Source organism: Populus euphratica, unplaced genomic scaffold (genome assembly GCF_000495115.2).
Source record: "Populus euphratica unplaced genomic scaffold, PopEup_1.0 scaffold66.1, whole genome shotgun sequence".
In the NCBI taxonomy this organism is placed as follows: Eukaryota; Viridiplantae; Streptophyta; class Magnoliopsida; order Malpighiales; family Salicaceae; genus Populus; species Populus euphratica.
Genome location: NW_011499944.1, coordinates 337,532 through 358,192, shown reverse-complemented (window position 1 = coordinate 358,192; position 20,661 = coordinate 337,532). Strand labels below are relative to the sequence as shown.

Here is a 20,661-nt window from a genome sequence, read left to right as displayed (position 1 = left end):
AAATAGGGGATTTTGTGTCAAATTCTTCTATTTGATAAGAAGAGTTTATGTTATATGTTTTTGTATCTTAAAAATTTATGAAAAAATATATTTGAATTGAAGTTTATTTTGGTCCTGGGCTAAGTTTAGTTTTTTTTAAGTTGTCGATAAGTTTGTTATGATTTATAAGGTATTATATATGTGTTTTTTAGTGAAAAACAAATTGAAAAAAAGTTTTTAAATTAAAAGATTATAAACCCTAGTTTTTCAACCACCACAACGACTGAAATCCGGGTAAAATAGGTGATGCATCGCCCTTTTTTAATTAAAAAAGGCATGTCTTCCACTCTAAGTGGATTAAAAAAATGGGTCTAATCATGCAAGTTTGCTCAAATTAAAATGGGTTAGGCGAGTTACACCAGGTGTCCTTTTTAAAAAAATTTATTTGATTAATATTTTTAAAGACTCAATTATATTTACATTAATTTTTTTCTTCTTTATTTTGTTTAAAAAGTCACTTTTAAATAATTTTGATTTTTTAGTCATGCGTATAATTTTCGAAGAGGTTTTTCTAATTTATCTATTATTTCGTGTTTTATTTTTTTGTATGGATAAACTATGTTTTTTAAAATAATAAAACATATCTATTTTCATATGATATTTTTAATATGCATGGGCTTGCGAGTTTTTTTTATTTAATCAATTTAATATCAAGTTTTTTCAAAATTAAATATCTTGATTCACATATGTTTCTTAATTTTTCAAGTTTTGTTTTTAAATATCATTAATAATTTTTTATCTATTTATCCGCACATATAACATATAGTTTGTTTGGTTACATATATATACATAAATCTTTTGATTTGTAATGCTACAGAAATACATTAAAAAAACTTGCATATATAATTTTTTATAGAAAATAAAAATATTTAACCAATGACAGACCACAAATCACACGGTTAATAGATATTAAAAGCTGAGCTTCCCTTGTGATGGTTGTAAAACCCCATCCGAAGAAAAACTTGGATCACAGTTGAAGAGAATCGACTCTTAATAATCCTCTAATATTTTTTTAAAAATAATATTTTGGCAAGTCTACCCTAATTAAAAAGATTTATATATATATAAACACATCAATCATTTTTATTGGATAGCAATAAGACAAGTGCACTCCAACAAGTTAATATTAAGCTTTTGAATTTGTTTTAGAATGCGGTTGGCCTGTATTTTTGTTAAAATTTAATGTGTTTTTATAAAAAAATATATTATATTAATATATTTTAAAATAAAAAAATTTAGAAAACAAATTATAAACACATGTTTTTTAATGATTTGTTTGAAGTTTTTATATGGATGTGTTGGTGTGTGAGATACGATAATATAAAATATTTATATTATGATAAAATAAATTATAATATATTCTATGTATTTTTTGAATATATCAATGATTCATCATTGTTCAGTTAAAAGTTGTTTCAGAATAAAACTCTTATGGTAAAACAAGTTTTCTCAATATTATTATTTTTATTTTTTCACAGTGTTTATTATTTATTTATCAATCGGAATATACTAGAATCCAATCAGTTTTATAAAAATAATATCTCTTTGCAGGGGCTTAATTGCAAAAACCTCAAGATTTCAAACTAGACTGTACATGCCATAAAATTAGAGGATCAAATAGATTTTCGGTAACGAGTAAATTATCATAAAAATCAAATACAAGCGCTAAAATGGACAATTAAAAAAATAAAAAACTAAAATAAACTTTAACATAAACCAATCTAATCTTATTTTGGTGCCGGGATACGTGCATCAATCACAAGATAAAACGTACATTATTCAATCCGATCCAAGATGCCAAACACATTCTAAATATCTAATCAGTGAATAATATCTCATAACAAAATATCGAATAACTCCAAGCTATGAATTCAGGAAATTTGAAAAACAGAAGAACGTCACTGTGAAGCCAGCCTCCTGCCTCTTGTTAGCATTACAGCTAGCTGATTTAAACCAGGCCGCTGAATATACGCGTTCCTGTTTCTTGGAATTTTGGACAGCGCAGTTTTTGTCTGTATCTTCTTCTTGGTTTGAATTTCTGGACATCCTCATCATGGACACTACCTTCTGTTTTGAATTTTCCAGCAACCTTTTGGACAGTGCTCGAGCATTCCTTGTCCATGGAGAATCATGGGATAGGGTTTTCAGCAAGAAAAAAGAAAAAAATTCCTATAATTTCTACTCTTCAAAACTGTTTTTTTAAATTACTTTAAAATAATTTATATATTTTTTAGAAAATAATAATATATTTTCAAGCAATTTTTTTTAAATAATAACAGCTACAAGAATAACAGTTAAAACATCCTTAACATATTCAAATTTCAAAATTTTAAGGTGGTTCTAATTAATTTCTCAATGAAATTTAAAAAATATTTTACACTAGATTATAGACTCTCGTTCGTGGTTATTAAATTTGGCTTTAAATGGTGAGTTGATCCAATAAATCACTTAGTTGCGAGCATGACGTTGTAAAGTTTCACTTTTTACATTATCCTGATGAGATATGGGTGACTAGGTAAATGGAACCGATCAAACCCGCTTTAAATCTGAATGAGACGAGATTATTTTTATTATTATTAAAAAATAAAATCATGATATTTTTATAAAAGTAAAAATAATAATCTAAATTGCCTGGATGATTCACAAGTTAACTTCGAAGGTGTTTGGCGCTGCTGGTTTTTTTAATATATCATGTAAGAAAATAAAAATATTACAATATATTTTTAAATAAAAAATATTTTAAAAAAATTAGATAATATAATCCTAGAACCCTGGTAATTAATCTCATGACACAAATCTTTTTGGGTCAACCTAGGAACATAAGATAGTTGAATTAAAGCATGTCTTACATGATTAAATGTCATGTTTGTTTTTGTAAAATATTTTTAAAAAATTTGAATTTTTTTATTTTTTACTTTAAATTAATATGTTTTTGATGTTTTTAAATTATTTTGATGCAATAATATAAAAAATAATTTTAAAAATATTATTTTAATATATTTATAAATAAAAAATATCTTTAAAAATATCCATAACCACAATAAATTTTAAAAAGAAAAACCGATCAATATTAACATGTTCATGGCATGAAAAATTCACTCCATTTATTGCATAGCCCACCACAACAAAACATTTAACAATTTATAAATCCCAAGCCAGAACCTTTACGGGCAAATACAACCATTCAATCCAACAACACTTGAGAAACCCTTGCTTATTAATTAATCAAACAACCCTCATAAAAGTGCACGATGAGATTTGAAATCTGCTTGTTTTTATATCATTCTTGACGATTATTGCGTTCTTCCACCTTTCATGAAAGGGTTTTTCTAATAAATACGAATGGAATGATTTATTAGCAATGTTGAATTACAAATTAAGACTATATTTACTTTAATCATGGGAATAGATTAATGTAAGTGAGACATCCCAGTTATTTAAATCAAAACATATACTTGAATTGATTCTAAAAACATTAACCTTAAAGTGATCTTGTCTCCCGGATAGGTCAACTTACGATCTTATTGTTTTAATTTTTTTAAATATATTTTTCAAGTTAATCTTACCTTTTTATAAACTAAATTTTATATTAAGTCAAACTTAAATCATGTCTGATAACATGGTGTTTAAAAATACAATAACGGTTGTATTTTAATATATTTTTTATCTATAAATATATTAAAATAATAAAAAAATAATAAAAAAAAATAAAATTTTAAATCCAAACTCAAAAACTCACCTTGATCTCTATTTAGGGAAGAGGGGACAGTTGCATGAAACTGTAACGGGATTATTTGAAATCTAGGGACCTGTCTGTCTTCGCCACCACTCCACTGATGATTTTTCAAAATGAGCAGTGTGATGGCTTGCGATATACTGCAAGATATGCAATAGTATTATGCAGTAAATATTATTTGACTAAGGAGAGTCAACAATGGTTTTCCAGCAGAGTCTCCACTAAGGCTGGCAGTGTCTCCTCAAATATAAACGCCACGCGTTTGGGCGCAGGTGGGGTGCCCTATCCATTTCCATCAACACTCACTGCCCTCGTGGTCCCTACCCTTTTTTTTTCTTATATACATTCAAATAATAATAATTATCAAATTTGCACTAACAATTTTTTAAATCCTGTTCAAGTACTGTTCTCACAATTTTTAAATTTCATCACGGAAGATTATTAACTTTTTTTTTTAATTTAAATTTTAGGATTAATATTTTAAAAAAATTATTAATGTCTCCCATATATACACGTATACAAAGTGTATCTTTAAATCTTTTTTTTCTTATATACATTCAAATAATAATAATTATCAAATTTGCAATCACAATTTTTTAAATCCTGTTCAAGTACTGTTTTCACAATTTTTTAATTTAAATTTTAGGATTAATATTTTAAAAAAATTATTAATGTCTCCCATATATACACGTATACAAAGTGTATCTTTAAATCTTTTTTTTTTAAAATGCACTTATTATCCTTGACATGTAAATTTACACAAAAATATTTTTTATCATTATTTTTTTATATAGAATAAAAATATATTTGGGAGTGTGATTACTTTAGTTTTTAAAATGTTTTTGATTCTGAAATATATTAAAATAATATTTTTTTATTTTTTAAAAAATTATCTTTGAAATTAATGTATTAAAATGATTTAAAATATAAAAATTAAATTATTTTTTAACAAAAAATTTATATTATTTGAAAACAAGATTTGAGCCATGTTTCCAAATATTCTCCAAAATAATTTAACTGCAATAAAAGAGTTGTTTAATGATGCAGTCTAACTTAATTATTAAATTATTATTGGCTTGAAAAATATTAAATAATATTTTTATATGTGTTTTTAATAATTTTGTAGCATTAATGATAAAAAATAAAAATAAATTATAAAAAATATTATTCTAACACACTTTTAATTGACATTAATCTCGTACCATACTGCAAAATATTCACAAAATTATTTTTTAAAATATTTGAAGTTCACTTTTTTAATTGTGACGTTCAAACTAAGACACAACTAATTAAATTTGGTTTTATGACAGTCAATTTTTTAAAATTAATTTCCCATACTAAAACTAATTTCAACCATGAAACTCAAACTATCTATATTATCATGTATTATTATTTAAGATATCATTATCCACAACAACTTAAAATTTTGAACCCTAGTACATGAAAGAACCCTAATCATAACAATTCTCATCGATTATGCGATCAATTTATCTAAATACTGCCAAACATGTCCAAACCCCAAGCTTCTCAATATTGAAAATCGAAATTGCATTATAATTTAAAGTAGAATCTAAAAAAATTGAAAATAAATTTGAAAAAAAGAAAAAAACAGATAAACCACCGCCAACTCTTTTAACCTAAAAGACCATCCTTGTCATTTACAGGTGGTGACTCCACACACACTCTCTCTCTCCAACTTGAAACCCTACCTATTACTCCACCATTACCACTACACATAAACAAATTCAAACTACAAAAAAATATTATAAAAAAATATATCTAGTAGTACTAGAAGCGAAAGAGCCCTTCTCTCATCTTCTCTTACAATACATCTTCACTAATAAAATTCCCTTCTTCTAGTACTCTCCATTTCCCTTCCTCTTCCTCCTCTTCTTGTTGTTGTTCTTTCACTTTCTTACTCCAAAACAAAAAATGGGTTCAACAAACCAAGACCCAATTCACCACCAAACAACCCAAGTCCATTTTCACCATGAAGAAGAACAAGGACCATAGTTTGGAGGGGGGGAGGGGTTCTTTTGTGTTGTAACATTGGCTACATTATGGGGAAAGTGGGAAATAGTGTTAATGGAAGTGAAGAGGAACAAGGGATAGGTACAAGTGGTGAGAATGAAGAGCAAAATGTAGAGAGGGGATTTTATTGTTTTGGATGTAAAGGGAATTTTGCTGTTACTAGGTTTATCGGGTTTAGATGTGTTTTTGTCCTTTTATTATCTGTTGCTGTTTTTCTTTCTGCTGTTTTTTGGTTGCCTCCTTTTCTACATTTTGCAGATCAGGGGAATCTGGATCTAGATTACAGGATTAAAGGTAGGGTTTTTGTTTTATTTACTTTTATTTTTCTGGGCTTTTGAATTCGTGGGTGCTTGGCATTTTGAACCGTGGATAGATCTAGATTATTATTTTTTTATTTTTATTGAATTCGTGGGTTTTTGCTGGCTGAGGTTGTTAAGTAGTGTTTGGTTGATAATGTGAGAAAAAAAAGGAACGTAGAATTTATTAATTTGCCTTTTTTACGGGGTTGCTTGAATTTAGGGTTTCTTAAGTGGTTATGATCTGTTGGTGGGTATTGGGTTGGTGAGAAAATATATGGAAAGAAATTGATTGAGAATACTGTGAAACAAGGTAAGACTATATGGTATTTACCGATTAAAGAGTCTGTATCTTGAAAATCTTATTGTGGTTTGACAACTTTGATTTTTTAGATTTGTTCAAGCTAGGAATACAACTGATGGAAGAATTTGGGTATTCGAATTTCCATATTAAGGTGGTGATCTTTTGCATCTCTAATTTGGGTAAAGGTCTGGTCTTTTGAGGAATAGACCTATACTTTGAGACATGGGTTTCTGAAACATGGATTGTTTAAGACTGAAATATAGACGGTCAGGATATGTTGTATTGTTTGTTAAATATAACCTATGCTTTATGCAAAACAAGAAACATTGATTGCACAAAATAATTGCTCCATTATGGGCCCCCTGAAACTAATTGAGTGTTTGTTCATATTACAAAAACTGGACTTTGTACGCTGCATATGTGCTGTGTAACGATAGAGAAGCCACTATGTTCTTGCTAAAGCTTTTTCTTTGTTTTGAATAATTCGTTGTTGCAATTTGTCTCTGCTGAGTAGCACACTCGTGCTGTTGACTAGTCTCATAATGAATATGTACCGAGTATGAATTTACAAGCTTCAAATGTGTTAGCCTCTCCACCACTACCTCTCCACTCAGTAGTTTAGATATTTGGATTGAAGATTTAATATGGTGTTGGAGTCTGCAACAGTATCATTGTTTCATAAATTTTAGGCTTATATTTTAGTCATGCATGGCTGGTTTTGTTAGATGCTGCAAGTGAGTTAGTGCTGAGGTCTATAATGAGTAATGATTTTGTTTGGCTAACAGTCCCAATTAATTGTGACAGAAGTGTTATTAAGCTTAGTTCAGCTTGTGGATAATATGAACTGAATTTGTGACTTTAATTGAGTTACCGTTGGTGTTCTTCATGACTGATCATGGAAATGGATGCTGAAAACGCATATATGTAGTGTTCATGCATTTTTTATTTTAAATTAGGAATCACCTTCAGTCCTATGGTGCCATACCTTTTGAAATCTAGACGTCTAATTAAATGTATTGGAAAATATAAGCGGAAATGATATGAGTGAAACTATCACCTGGTAATTACAGGCTTTTAGGTTTGTTTCATCAACGCAGCATGTGTTTTTGGATTCTGTTGTGAGATAAACATCAACATATTTGTAGATATCCCTGGATGCTTATGCTATTCATGAAACTCACTCTTTCAATCTTTGGTATCAATGTGTTCAATTTTCATGTATTCAGATCATGATATAGTAGCAAGCTTCCTAGTCAAAAAGCCAGTTTTCTTGCTGGAGGACAAGATATTGAAGCTTCAGGGTGATATTTTTGATGAGATGAGAGTTCCTAATACCAAGGTATTCACCTGTTCCATTAGTCTTATATTATTTAATCTGTACTTCCTCAATTTTGATTCAAATTTATATGTTCAAACAGGTGGTTATCCTGTCTCTAGAACCCTTGGCTGGATCAAACAGAACAAAGGTTGTGTTTGGGGTTGATCCACTTGAAAATGATTCAAAAATATCATCAACTGATCAAAGTCTAATCAGGGGCTCTTTTGTGTCTTTGGTTGTTAATGATTCATCTCTCGAACTTACTAAGTCCTTGTTTGGAGATGCATCCTCTTTTGAGGTACTTAAATTTCCTGGTGGAATTACTATTATTCCACCACAGAGAGCTTTTCTTTTGCAGAAAGTGCAAATACCATTCAACTTCACCTTGAACTTCTCTATTCTTCAAATACGGGAAAAATTTGCAGAGCTGAAAAGTCAACTGAAGGCAGGACTGCATCTAACGCCCATTGAGGTTTGACAATAATTTGCCCCTTCTCTTTTAAAACATGACCTGTTTTGCAGTTTATGTAACATCTATTTATATCTATACATGCATGTGAGGTTTTACTTTACTGCAGTGGTTCAGTATTCCAACTTTTGAATATGTTTGAGATGGTAGTGTGGGGTGGTTGTGTGTTGGGAGTGGGACCTTTGAAATTGTGTAAAAAGTGACTTGTTAGAAATATGTAAAGGAAGGGTTTTGTTTCTTAACTAGACTCTTCTTTTCTGACAGGGAGAAAAAAACTCATGCGTGTAATAACTTTTCATTCATCAAAGATTTTAGTCTATGATTACCCAAATAGAGATATGCCTATCAGTTTCTCGAGAATTTATTCATTTACCACTCTAGTGTTTGCTATGCAGAATCTGATGGTTTCTTTTGTGGATGCAGAACTTGTATATAGAATTATGGAATTCACAAGGTTCAACGGTGTCTCCCCCTACCACTGTTAAATCGTCAGTGCTGCTGGTAATTGGGAATACCCCCAGGTTAAAGCAACTGGCTCAAACTATCAGGGGTAATTCTAAGAATCTTGGCCTGAATAACACTATTTTTGGTAGAGTGAAGCAAGTTCGTCTATCATCTATATTGCAACATTCACTCCATGGTGGTGAAGGCAGTGCCCCTTCACCTTCTCCTGCTTCTCTTCCTCACCACCACCATCAACACCACCACCACCACCACCACCACCACCACCATGGTGCCCATGCTCCTGCAATTTCACCTATACCTCCACCTAAGAGAAGTGCACCTGCACCTGTTGATGATTCACCTGCCCCATTGAAAAGTTCATCTGCACCTCATAACAACCATGAAGCAAATCCTCCTGGTTGTCAGTTTGGGCGCAAAAGAAGTTTCACAGGGAATGGTGGAAAGAGGTCTCATTTAGCCCCTTCAGTGGCACCTAGTAGTCCTCCTCACTTTGCTGCCTTGCCTCAACCCCACAATGATCGACCAGAAGTATCACCAGCACCTTCATCGATTTCCCAATCAATTCCTGCATCTAGTCCTTTGCCAAATGTAGTTTTTGCCCATGCTCAGCCACCATCAAGGGGTAAATCTGATGAGCATTCTGACACAATGCTGTCATTTTCACCTTCATCATCGCCATCTTCATGTGAGTAGATTTAAAATCTTTACATACCAAGTGCTTCACATCACATACAAATCTAACACTAGTTTCTTTGTAAATGCGATGATGAATTTGTCTTTGCTGGCTGCTCATCCTCATCATTCATTCTGGTTCTTTCTCTGCAAATTGTTTATGAAACGTTGTGGGTTGATTGCTTGATATACTGATTCTAGTTTGTTTTCTGTTTTGTACTTGGTATGCATTTTTCTCAAGCTTGAGTTTCTGTGACATTCATTTTCTAAAATCATCTTTTTCCTCAGACTGGACAATGGAAATCACTCATTACGAATCTATCATGCACCAATGAGTTGGAACTGTTGGACCATATTATGTAAATGTTTATATTCCCATGAATGCCATGGACTAAACATATCTACTTTTGCAGCTTCTGCAGGTCTTCTCACTGTTCAATGGGTACTATCCCTAATTGCTGTTGTATTACAACTATAACAAAAGAAAAGGGGAACAATCTATTTTCTAGTTAAAATCACTGCTCTGGGATTCAGAATTCAATTCAGACAGACCGAACAAACTGGAGGAGTTTAAGTGGGAGCAACGCAAAGGGCTTGCCTCCCATCCTAGTGGATATATGTCTTTCTTTCTTTTTTGTTTTCGTGCGTGTAAATATTTGATTAAAAGTTCAGCATACAGATGCATTTTGAGGTCAAAGTCACAGAGGTGGCAGGCCTTTGATTGCATTGCTGCTGTTTTGTGTATTCTCTTCCGCAGAAATGTAAGGAGGGAAAAATGCCAAAAAAAAAAAAGAGAAGAGAACAAGTGTATCAAATTACCATTTTGTATCTCATCCCTGCTAAGTCAATCAGGTATGATTTTTGATCCCAAGTGTCCCTCATTCTCTTTCAGCCCAGCTGTTGAACTCATCTAGCTTTATAGCGTATTTGGTGGTTGAATATTGGGTAAATATGGTTCAATCTTGATCTCGTATTAACGTCACAGGTCAGACGAGCACTTTGGTCAGCAAACTTTTATTAATATTATAGTTGTTTGGGTTCCATAATAAGAGCAACCCTAACCCCGCACTACTGTTATGTGTGTATCATCAAGCTAAGCATTGTTTGGTTATTGATAGGTTGAGTCTTCAAAGGAAAAAAAATTTATACTGATCAGTGCCCAGTAATGCACTGGCATGGCACGAGCGCCGCAGATGCTAGTTCATGGAATCGTGCTCCGTCACGTTTCGTGCTCCATTGGCCCGAGAAAGGATCAACTGCTTGGCAAAAACAAGCAAATAAACTAGAGGCGGCCTAGATGGGAAAAAAGTTACCTCGTTTTTTAATTCTTTAAATTTTTTGGAAACAATATTTTTTTTTAATATTGATTTATTTTTTATTTGGTTGCCTAACTGATTGGACATCTGTTGGGTTTGCCAGATTGATTTATTATTTTTAATTATATATATATTTTTTATTTAATATTAAATTAATTATAAATTAAATTTCATGATTTGTTTTATATGTATTTTATGTTATTTTAATTATTTAATGGATTAATTCGTGTTGATTCAAGTTAGTTTTTTTATTTTTTTTGAATTTTATCATTAATATTAAAAATTGAGTTTGATTTGATTTATACGAGGATATTCTAACTTCATGATTAGAATAATGGGGTTTGATATTTTAATTTTTATTAAATTGAGTTGTTTTTTTTTAAGAAGTTATCTAAGTTCTATAATTCAAGTTACGGGTCCTCTAATATTGAATTTGTTTTTTATTGAGTTTCTCAACTCATGTTCTATATTGTAGATTTGACAAATTAATTCGGTTGACTTAGTTTTTTTTTTTAATTTTATCATTTAATATTATATTTGATTGAAAATTAAGTTTTATTATTTATTATAGTTTGTTTTTTTATAAAGTTATCTTGATCTTATAACTCAAGTTGTCTTGATTTTTTTTGTTATTTTTTAATTAATTATTTTATAAATTTCACAATTTAATATTGGATTTAATAAGGTCACTTGAGAATTGAATTTCATAATTTATTTTGATTTATCTTTTATGAGGTTATTTTAGTCTTGTGACTAAAGTTATAGATTTTATAAGTTAAATCAAGATATTTTTTAATTTTTTATGAAATTATCATGGTCTCGATCACGAGTTTGATTAATTTATTCGGGTAATTTTTATGATTTTTTAATTGATTTTTTTTCTTAATCTTATCCTTCAATATCAAACTAATTGAGAATTAAATTTTATGATTTGTTTTTTAAAAAGTTGTTTTTGTATTGTGACTCGGGTTATGAGTTTTATAAGTTAACTATGATTGTTTGTTTATATATTTTTTTTAAAATTTTATTTTTTAACAATAGATTCATTGATAATTACATTTTATATTTAATTTTAATATGCTTTTTATATAGTTATTTTGATCTCATAACTTGAATTGTGAATTTAATCTGTTAGGTTAAGTTCATTCAAGTTGATCTAATATATTATTATATTAGTATATATATAAAAAATGTTACTTTGGATTCTTTTAAATTAAATTATATTTATATTTGTACATTGAATTTGGGTTGTTTGTAGACCTATAAAGTTAATCAAATTACATCATGTTAATCTTATGGGACTTATTTTTTTTTTCCCTGCAGAAAAGACAAACAATATATATATATATCATCTTAGTACTCTGTGAATTGCTCAGTATTCATGCTAAATTCTGTATGTGGTGGCAGATTTTCTATCCACTTCCCTTATCATGAGTGAGTGAACTAGCTAGCTTTGTCTAGCCGAGCAAAATATATGCTTTGTGTTTTGAGGTATTATTAAAAATATATGGGTGAGCAAATCAGTAATATTATCTGGAATATTTATAAAAATGGACTCAAAATTAATTGGAATTTTTTTTCCATTCTGTTAAATAATTCCAGTCAAAATATTTTATTTTTAAAAAATTAGTTAAATTTAATTTTAGTTTTAAATTTTCAAAAAAAAAAGAGACCAAAACCAGGCCGGATATAAGAAATTAAATGTTTATTAAATCAAAGCATCTGAAAAACAGTCGAGCTAGAGGCCCATTGATTTAAATTAGATTTATTCGGTTTAAATAAATGCAACACTGAAGTGAACCGAATCAAATCAATCGGTTTAATTTTCTTATTTGGTTCGATCCTGTTTAGATTTTTAAAATGAAAGATTTTATTTTCTATCCACTGAAAAAAATCTGAGAGAAAGAGACAAGAAGAACATCCTTATAATATGGCAAGAGACAACAAAAAACAATAGCTTCTGCGCTTTATTCTGCTGTTCTTAATCATTGTTATTTGGTCCATCTCAAGTTCGAAATTCTCTTTCTTATTATTAAGAATGATTTATAATTTTATTTGGGAATATTAAAAATATTTTTTAAAATAAGATGAAGATAACATAGAAAATAAAATAAAATAAATTTTATTTCTTTTTAAATACATAAATTCAACTTATTTATCAACTAATTTCAAATAAAACACTATAATTAAATTTAATTTCAGTAAGGAATTGATTTCAAATAAAGCGCATGGACTATAAATATTAAAAAGAGAGGTTGGAAATGAGGTTAACTTTTAATTATTTAGAGTTTGTTGGTATTGTGATAATAATTTTTTTAAATAATTTTCACTTATAAATATGTTAAAATATAATTATTTTAAAAATAATTAACATATTTTTTTTTGTCGAGATCATAATCCAAACTAAATTTTTAATAGGATAAAACCAAGTTAATTCCTTCTTTTATTTTTGGTGCAACCCAAACTAGTCTGAACTCTGAATCAATCATGTTCCAGATAAATTCGTTGAGCTAAATAACTATGATAACATGCATATCAAAAAAAGAAAAGCATTCATGTCAGGCAACTACTAGAAAGTAAAAACCGATTCATTTTTTGCCTTTCTTGAAAACAGCAGGGGTGTGTCTCTGTATATATTCAGACACACGTAAGTTTGTTAATAAATGGAGGTGGATCCAGAAACAAGGGACACAAAGTTGGGAGAAGGTTTGAATTTCCATTTCTCTCTCTCCGAGTCATGACACGTAAGTGTGTGTGAGATTTTCCCGTGAAAAGAGCTCTGAATTTGCATCTTTCTAACCAGCTAAAAGACACACTCTTCTTGTCTTTTTCCTATTCACAGAAAAATATCAGAGCTCAGCAACTTGCATATTCTCTTTCCAATAAAGAATCAATAAAAATATCTTTGCATTGAGAGAGTGATATCCATTTCCCGATCTGCAAAGTAATCTTTCACCTCTCTTTTTGTTCCATTGGAACCAAACAAATCTCACTGTTAGATTCCCCTGTATGTATCTATAAGAGGCACAGCGGTTTGCTACTCTTGAACAAAACGTGGAAACCAGCCTGTTTTGGTTGAAGTTAAGGTTATTGCTGCTCATATTTCGGTTAAAGATTCAGTCTTTTTCTCCTTTTCAAGTTAATCACTTGTAATTTTGATCTGGGCACTTGCTGTTTTTGGTCAAAATGTAGAATTTTGAATCAATTCTTCAAGTTCTTAATGTTTAGCCTTTTGGATTGTTTTAGTTATGCTAATGTTTTTCACTTAGTTTTGCAAGATTTTACTTTTTTAAGTAGATACTAACAGAATGCAAATTGCTTTCAAGAAATATTATCAGGGTCTGATTTGTCTCTGAAAGAAATGGCGAATTTGGGATTGTTTTCTGGGACCAAGACAGCGAAGTCGGTGAATGTGAGTTTTATATTACCATATTATACTCAATGGGGTCAGAGCCTGCTTGTGTGTGGATCTGAACGAGTCCTGGGTTCATGGGATGTGAAGAAAGGCTTGTTATTGAGCCCTGTGCATCAAGGTGAGGAGCTCATATGGGGTGGAAGTATCTCAGTACCAAGTGAATTCAGTGGTGAGTATAGTTACTATGTGGTGGATGATAAGAAGAGTGTGTTGAGATGGGAGATGGGAAAGAAGCGTAAATTAGTATTGCCCGAGGGGATAAATGGTGGAGAGCATGTGGAGCTTCATGATCTTTGGCAGGTGACGCTTTGCGCTCCATTCTTCCATTCCTTTTCATGCTTTGCGAATTGGTGTTTCCCATATTCATCTTGCAGAAAATGTTTTTTTTTAAAGGGTTCTTTCTGTTCCCATTATTCTGGAAATGTATGTAAAGGCATTATTCTGCCATATAACCCAACAGATTTCTTGTAGATTGAAGAAGTCTAATAACAACAATTGCTTCTTCATAGTTAGGATTATGTTGGCTTAATAATGATTCGTTGACTAGAGGAGTGTATAATTTCTTAATTAAAAAATTGGTGGTTTCTTTACATGTAACTTCGATGATGTAAACGTTCATTTTCATGGAATCCAGGCTGGTGGTGATGCCATCCCTTTCAGAAGTGCCTTCAAAGATGTCATCTTTCGTCGAAGTTGGGGTTTGAACATAGAGAGACCCCTTGGGATTCAGAATAAGTTAGACAAGGAAGGTAGTTGTATAGGCTTATTTATTATTCACCCATCATTCTTATTAATGTTTGTGCCTGATTTCTGCTTGCTAACCCTTTTCCTTTGTGATCTTTGAACTGCAGTAGATGCCGTCGTTGTCCATTTCAAAATTTGCTGCCCAAATGTAGAAGAAGAGACATCAGTAAATTCTCTTTCTCCCTATTGAGAGCTGCCCACATTTGTGCAAGCAAAGTTATGCACGATCTTATCAGCATTGCACCTATTTATGAAGTATGATATGTCCAGGTATACGTAATTGGCAGCACTGCAAAGTTAGGGCAGTGGAAAGTTCAGGATGGACTTAAACTTAACTATGCTGGTGACTCAGTTTGGCAGGCAGATGCTTTGATGCAGAAGGGTGATTTTCCAATAAAATATCCTTTTGAAGTATTTCGCCCTCAAACAGTTGGATGTTTTATGAATTATTTGGTTATTGTTTCATACTCCCCCCCCCCCCCCCCCCCCTCTCCCCTCCTCACGCGTGTCTCTGTCTGTCTTCCTTAATGGTTGTTTACGTATAAGTACTGCAAATACGGAAAGGCAGGAAACTTTTCTTTGGAAACTGGTGCACATCGTGACCTTTCTATTGACTCTTCTAAAGTTCCGCCAAGATATATTTTCCTCTCGGATGGCATGATGCGAGTAAGCTACAAAGATTCACGTATAGGTCAGCTTATGTTGTGTTGCAAGGTACTTTCTAATTGTGATCATATTTCGTCAATTTTTTTTTTTTAATAGGAAATGCCTTGGAGGGGTGCTGGTGTTGCATTACCAATGTTTTCTGTTAGATCAGAAGCTGATCTGGGGGTTGGTGAATTTCTTGACTTGAAGCTTCTTGTTGATTGGGCTGTAGTGTCAGGATTCCATTTAGTCCAGCTTCTACCGATCAATGACACATCTGTGCATGGCATGTGGTGGGATTCATATCCATACAGGTAGGCAACAAAACTATCATCTATAGAACATATAATTTAGTTTTATAGGGGACTCTATATAGTTTGTATTAAGGCATAGTTAAGTTGATTTTTCCAAAGAGAGAAATGTCTTTAATTAAATCACCTGCTTAAGAAAGCAGGCTCGAGTTTCTCTAAAATTTCAAGGTGTCCCAGTAAAAATTCCATGCAATTTTTATTTTATCTTAATTATCGTAGCAAACAAGGATTCGATTGACAAGCTTTAAAGTTTTCTCTTGCCTTGTTTTCTTGGTCATGCAGCTCACTATCTGTGTTTGCATTGCATCCACTATACCTGAGAGTAGAGGCACTTTCAGAAAACCTACCAGAGACTATCAAGGTGGTTTCATTGGCTTTACATTTAATTCTATCCGACATGATACTAGAAGGCATTTTCTTTATTATATGCTGACAATTTCTGGCGAACTAGTTCTTATCATTTCAACTAAAGTTGTATCCATTACTTTTTGTTGTAAACACCCTTCCTTTCCTTTTCTTTCCTTTTTTTTTTGGCAGAAAGAAATTCAGGAAGCTAGAGAGCAGCTGGATGGAAAGGTAGTTATTTTTAGTGATTCTTCAACTTCATGAAGAAACACATTTCTGATGTTCCTCTCTGTTGTGTTTAATGATGTGTTGTGACCCAATTAAGAAAATGGCATAAGAAAAATAGCAAAAAAGTGAACCATGATGTTCTAAGCTAGCTCTATGGACTGGCATGCAGGATCAGTTCTGCAGTGCTTTAGCTTGTTGTAAAAGCATGAGATCAACAAGCCAAAACATGTTATTTTATTACTTAACTCCATTTTACATCCCTTATTAGAATTCTTGGACGGGAGGGAACAAGTGCTCATGTTAGGCTGTTCCAAACATCATTTTGACAAGAAAGATTTTTGTCTTTCTAAACAAAAAGAGAAAAAAATTAAAATAAACTAAAAAAAGTAAAATAAACTTTGTTTTATGAGGCTAGGGAATATGCCTGTGGTTGATCCAGCCATTGTATTAACACGTTTGAGCTTGGTCCTGTGCAGGATGTTGATTATGAGGCTACTCTGGCTACTAAACTTTCAATCGCCAAGAAAGTGTTTGTACAAGAGAAAGATTTGATACTTAACTCTAGATCTTTTCAGAAATATTTCTCAGAGAATGAGGTCTAACAAACTTATGTTTTCTTCTTCCTATGATCATGTCTATTACTCCTAAAGTACTTTGATTTGAAATTTGAACTTTGGTAATTTTTCTCCTTGATTATACTCTCTTTAGAGCCAATTGGTGTTCTAATGAATGTTTTATTTGATTGCAGCAATGGTTAAAGCCCTATGCTGCCTTTTGTTTTTTGCGGGACTTTTTTGAAACATCAGATCACAGCCAATGGGGTCGTTTTTCCTGTTTTACAGAAAAAAAGGTTGTTATCTCTTTGGGTTTTCACTCATCTAACCTAAGATTAGATATCATTTGTCAAATTTTATTGGATCTTATCATACATGATAACTAGGTAATATAGATCTTTGTTTCAACTTCGTACCAAAGTTATGTTATTTAAACTCTCTGACAAAATGGCACCATTTTCATACAGCTTGAGAAACTTGTCTCAAAAGACAGCTTGCACCATGACATAATTCGCTTCCATTATTATATCCAATTCCATTTGCATGCTCAGGTATTTTCATTTGGTCTGATGATATTTGTCTCCCATTTGTAATTGCTCTTAAGCCAGCAGTCGGTCTTATACTGTTTGTGTCATAATGAACTGACAGTTGACAGAAGCTGCAGAATATGCAAGAAAGAAGGGTGTCATATTGAAAGGAGATCTACCTATTGGTGTAGACAGAAACAGCGTAGATACCTGGGTCCATCCAAATTTGTTCCGCATGAACACCTCCACGGGAGCACCTCCAGATTACTTTGATAAAAATGGGCAGAATTGGGGTTTTCCAACTTATAATTGGGAGGAAATGTCAAAAGACAACTATGCTTGGTGGCGTGCACGTCTAACACAGGTTTTGTAATCTGCATAAGATTATCTTGTCTTAACTGTGCTTTCATCTCTTCCTGAAGAAAAACTTATTTGTTTCTATGACAGATGGCAAAATACTTTACAGCTTACAGGATTGATCATATTCTGGGTTTCTTTAGGATTTGGGAGCTTCCAGAGCATGCCATGACAGGTCTGATTGGAAAATTCAGACCATCTATCCCTCTAAGTAAGGTATAGTAGCACCCTCCTAGCCTTCCTGCATGAAAAGTAAGTTTAAATGATGCAAGAGAATTTTAGGATTTGGTATAGGGAACTGGAGTTCTTGTAAAGCCTAAGCTACCCTTGCAGATCTACTTGAAGCACTTGTGAGAGAAATTCCTTTTTCATGTTCTATTAAACATGTTCAAATAATAAATCTGCTGCAGGAAGAACTTGAAAGAGAAGGAATTTGGGACTTTGATCGCCTGAGCCTCCCATATATCCGGCAGGAATTTGTACAGGTTACTTACTCTTCTTTGTTGGCTATATGGTCTGCACTTCTGATGGTTATCAACTCGTTGCATTTGACATATGACCTAAAAACTAAATCAGATACTATGAGCATGTTGATTTACACTTATCTTTTTTTTTCTCCTGATTTCAGGAAAGATTTGGAGCTTCTTGGACCTTTATTGTGTCAAATTTTCTGAACGATTATCAGAAGGGCCGCTATGTGGTAAATTTATGTTTCTGGTCAATAATATGAGGTTACCTCTTAGCATTTTGACTGAACCTAGGTTGGTCTAGTGAAGAATTTGTGACTCACATTGAGTCTCAAATAGGCTTGTGAATTCATGTCATAAAGGAACCTTGTCACATGGACTGACTGACCTGTCTGCAATTTCTGATATTAAATTTTTTCTTTAGAATCGGTACTTGGTTCTTTCAAGTTGTTTTATGGTCTCCATTCTGTTAAAGCTCCAACTTATATTCCCTATGCCTCAATTTTAGTCTTACTGTTAGGAAAGTGATTCTGAATTCTTATCCCTTCTCATGATATCACATCTTTTTATATATGCTTCAATCTTATTGTATCATATTTGGTGCATTTGTTTTGGCATGAAAAATTAGTTGACTCATATTTCTTCAAATTAATCTAGTTCAAGGAGGATTGTGACACGGAAAAAAAGATTGCTTCCAAGTTGAAGATGCTTGCAGAAAAGTCCATGTTATTGGAGAGCGAGGACAAGATACGCTGTGACCTGTTTGATCTTCTGAAGGTAACATATAGTGGAAAAATATTTATATTCCCACAAGTTTGGTATATGGAATTTATGTTAGACCTGTCTCTTGACTGCTTTAGAGTGACTGATGACGGTTGTTCTCATTACTAGTCTCGCTGACTGAGCATTTCCGGTTCAGTCTGGTTTTGAACTAAAATAAACAACTAAACTGATTTTTTTTTTAAATTTTTTGAACCAAAAACCAGTTCAAACCCGATTAATTTTGGTTAGGTTCAGTTCAGTTTTTTTCCCTTTCAAACCTGTTCAAACCCAATGGTCCTCTCTACTTCTCCTGCAGCCTCGTACAGCAGATCCCAAGTTTCTGGAGGTGAAGATCCATTCAGGCTTCCACAGGTAGACCCTTGTCTACAACCGCACCTGCATCCCACTGCACATAGCATTGATTGAGGCGATCCAGACAAAACTCAACCCTGCAAATCAGGCAAAAAACCCAAGACCCGAACATTAGCCCTAAAAAACATAATCACAAAAACAAAAGCAGGTTGTCCTACTTTAAAAAGAAACATAAAGGAAGCAATCCCTTAGTCTTTTCGGTGCTGCAAGGGAGGTTGTTTCTCTTGAAATCATCTTCTAGTGGTGGAGTGAGTCATTTGATGAGTTAACCCAGTCATGTAATCTTTTTCGTCACTCTCTGTCTCAGTAGAGCCAACCACAGTCTGTGAATGGGTTACGTTTAGGAGACCTTTATGTGATTTGATCAGCAGATTCTGATGGACACAGATGGAAGTGAGTTTGATTCTTTGAGGGAACGTTCATCCATTTCATTGTAATTAATCAAATGGCAGGTGGGTGTAGAAATCCACTTGTTAGAAATCCTCTAATATGAAAAACGAAAAAAAGGAATGGATCTATTATTCCAATTCCATTTGTGGCACAAACTCAATACGAGAACCAAGATATGAAAAAAACCCAAAGGAACCAAATCCATAAGGGAGGGGAGGAAAATCAAAGCAAAGTAGAGAATAAAGGGAGAGAGATGCAGCGAAGGGATAGGGGGGTGGCTGATGGCTGATACTCTAGGGTCAGAAAATATTGTATTTAAACTTATTTTTTTTTATGTGCTGGTTGGTTGAACCACTTTAGTTCGGTTCAATTGGTTTTAGACTTTAGAAATCAAAACCGAACCGAACCGGAAATTTTTTATGATTTTTTAATCGGTTAATTCGTTTTTTTTTCGGTTTGGTTTTTTCGATTATTTTTTTCTGGTTTTCTCAGTTTAATTAGTTTATCAGTTTTTTTTGCTCACCTCTAAGTCTCGGTTCTTTGGTTTTTATCTATTAATTCTGTTTGCAGAATATAGTTCTTATTAGAGATCCTGAGGATGAAAGTAAATTCTACCCTCGTTTCAATCTTGAGGACACTTCAAGTTTTCAGGATTTGGATGACCACAGGTACCCTAATCATATCTACTGTGAGAAATTCCAAGTTCATTTGGATTGAGTGAGGTACCCTAATCATATCTACTGTGAGAAATTCCTAGTTTATTTGGATTGAGTGACCCATAGAAGAATGTAGTGAACTAAAGCTTTTCATCCCCTTTTTGCTTACCAGTAATTCTGGTGTTCTGTAACTAAGTACTAGTTTGTTTCCTTGCATCTCACCAAACCTCTCAATTCCTGCT

The 20,661-nt window shown here is 32.2% G+C and overlaps 2 protein-coding genes across 3 annotated transcripts in view; both read left to right on the top strand.

Annotated features, from left to right (window-relative positions):
* The first annotated feature begins 5,443 nt into the window (after positions 1–5,443).
* Positions 5,444–10,198, top strand: LOC105137332 (uncharacterized). The gene is made up of 5 exons (XM_011043046.1): positions 5,444–6,100; positions 7,633–7,745; positions 7,825–8,196; positions 8,617–9,343; positions 9,744–10,198. Exons 1-5 carry the CDS (start codon positions 5,836–5,838, stop codon positions 9,806–9,808), a joined length of 1,542 nt encoding a protein of 513 aa, XP_011041348.1. The 5' UTR covers positions 5,444–5,835; the 3' UTR covers positions 9,809–10,198.
* Positions 10,199–13,353: 3,155 nt separating this feature from the next.
* Positions 13,354–20,661, top strand: part of LOC105137330 (4-alpha-glucanotransferase DPE2-like) — an 8,977-nt gene continuing 1,669 nt past the window's right edge. Inside the window, exons 1-18 of one of the 2 annotated variants that reach the window (XM_011043045.1) lie at positions 13,354–13,732; positions 13,985–14,361; positions 14,696–14,810; positions 14,913–14,971; positions 15,076–15,203; positions 15,345–15,471; positions 15,568–15,764; positions 16,044–16,122; positions 16,299–16,337; positions 16,811–16,930; positions 17,083–17,184; positions 17,356–17,439; positions 17,537–17,779; positions 17,863–17,988; positions 18,183–18,257; positions 18,401–18,472; positions 18,897–19,016; positions 20,334–20,431. In XM_011043045.1, the coding sequence (XP_011041347.1) occupies positions 14,008–14,361; positions 14,696–14,810; positions 14,913–14,971; positions 15,076–15,203; positions 15,345–15,471; positions 15,568–15,764; positions 16,044–16,122; positions 16,299–16,337; positions 16,811–16,930; positions 17,083–17,184; positions 17,356–17,439; positions 17,537–17,779; positions 17,863–17,988; positions 18,183–18,257; positions 18,401–18,472; positions 18,897–19,016; positions 20,334–20,431 (2,138 nt within the window). In that variant the 5' untranslated portion in view covers positions 13,354–13,732; positions 13,985–14,007. Of the gene's footprint in view, positions 13,733–13,972; positions 14,362–14,695; positions 14,811–14,912; positions 14,972–15,075; positions 15,204–15,344; positions 15,472–15,567; positions 15,765–16,043; positions 16,123–16,298; positions 16,338–16,810; positions 16,931–17,082; positions 17,185–17,355; positions 17,440–17,536; positions 17,780–17,862; positions 17,989–18,182; positions 18,258–18,400; positions 18,473–18,896; positions 19,017–20,333; positions 20,432–20,661 lie in introns of both variants that reach the window. The other variant, XM_011043044.1, reaches the window with a different exon arrangement.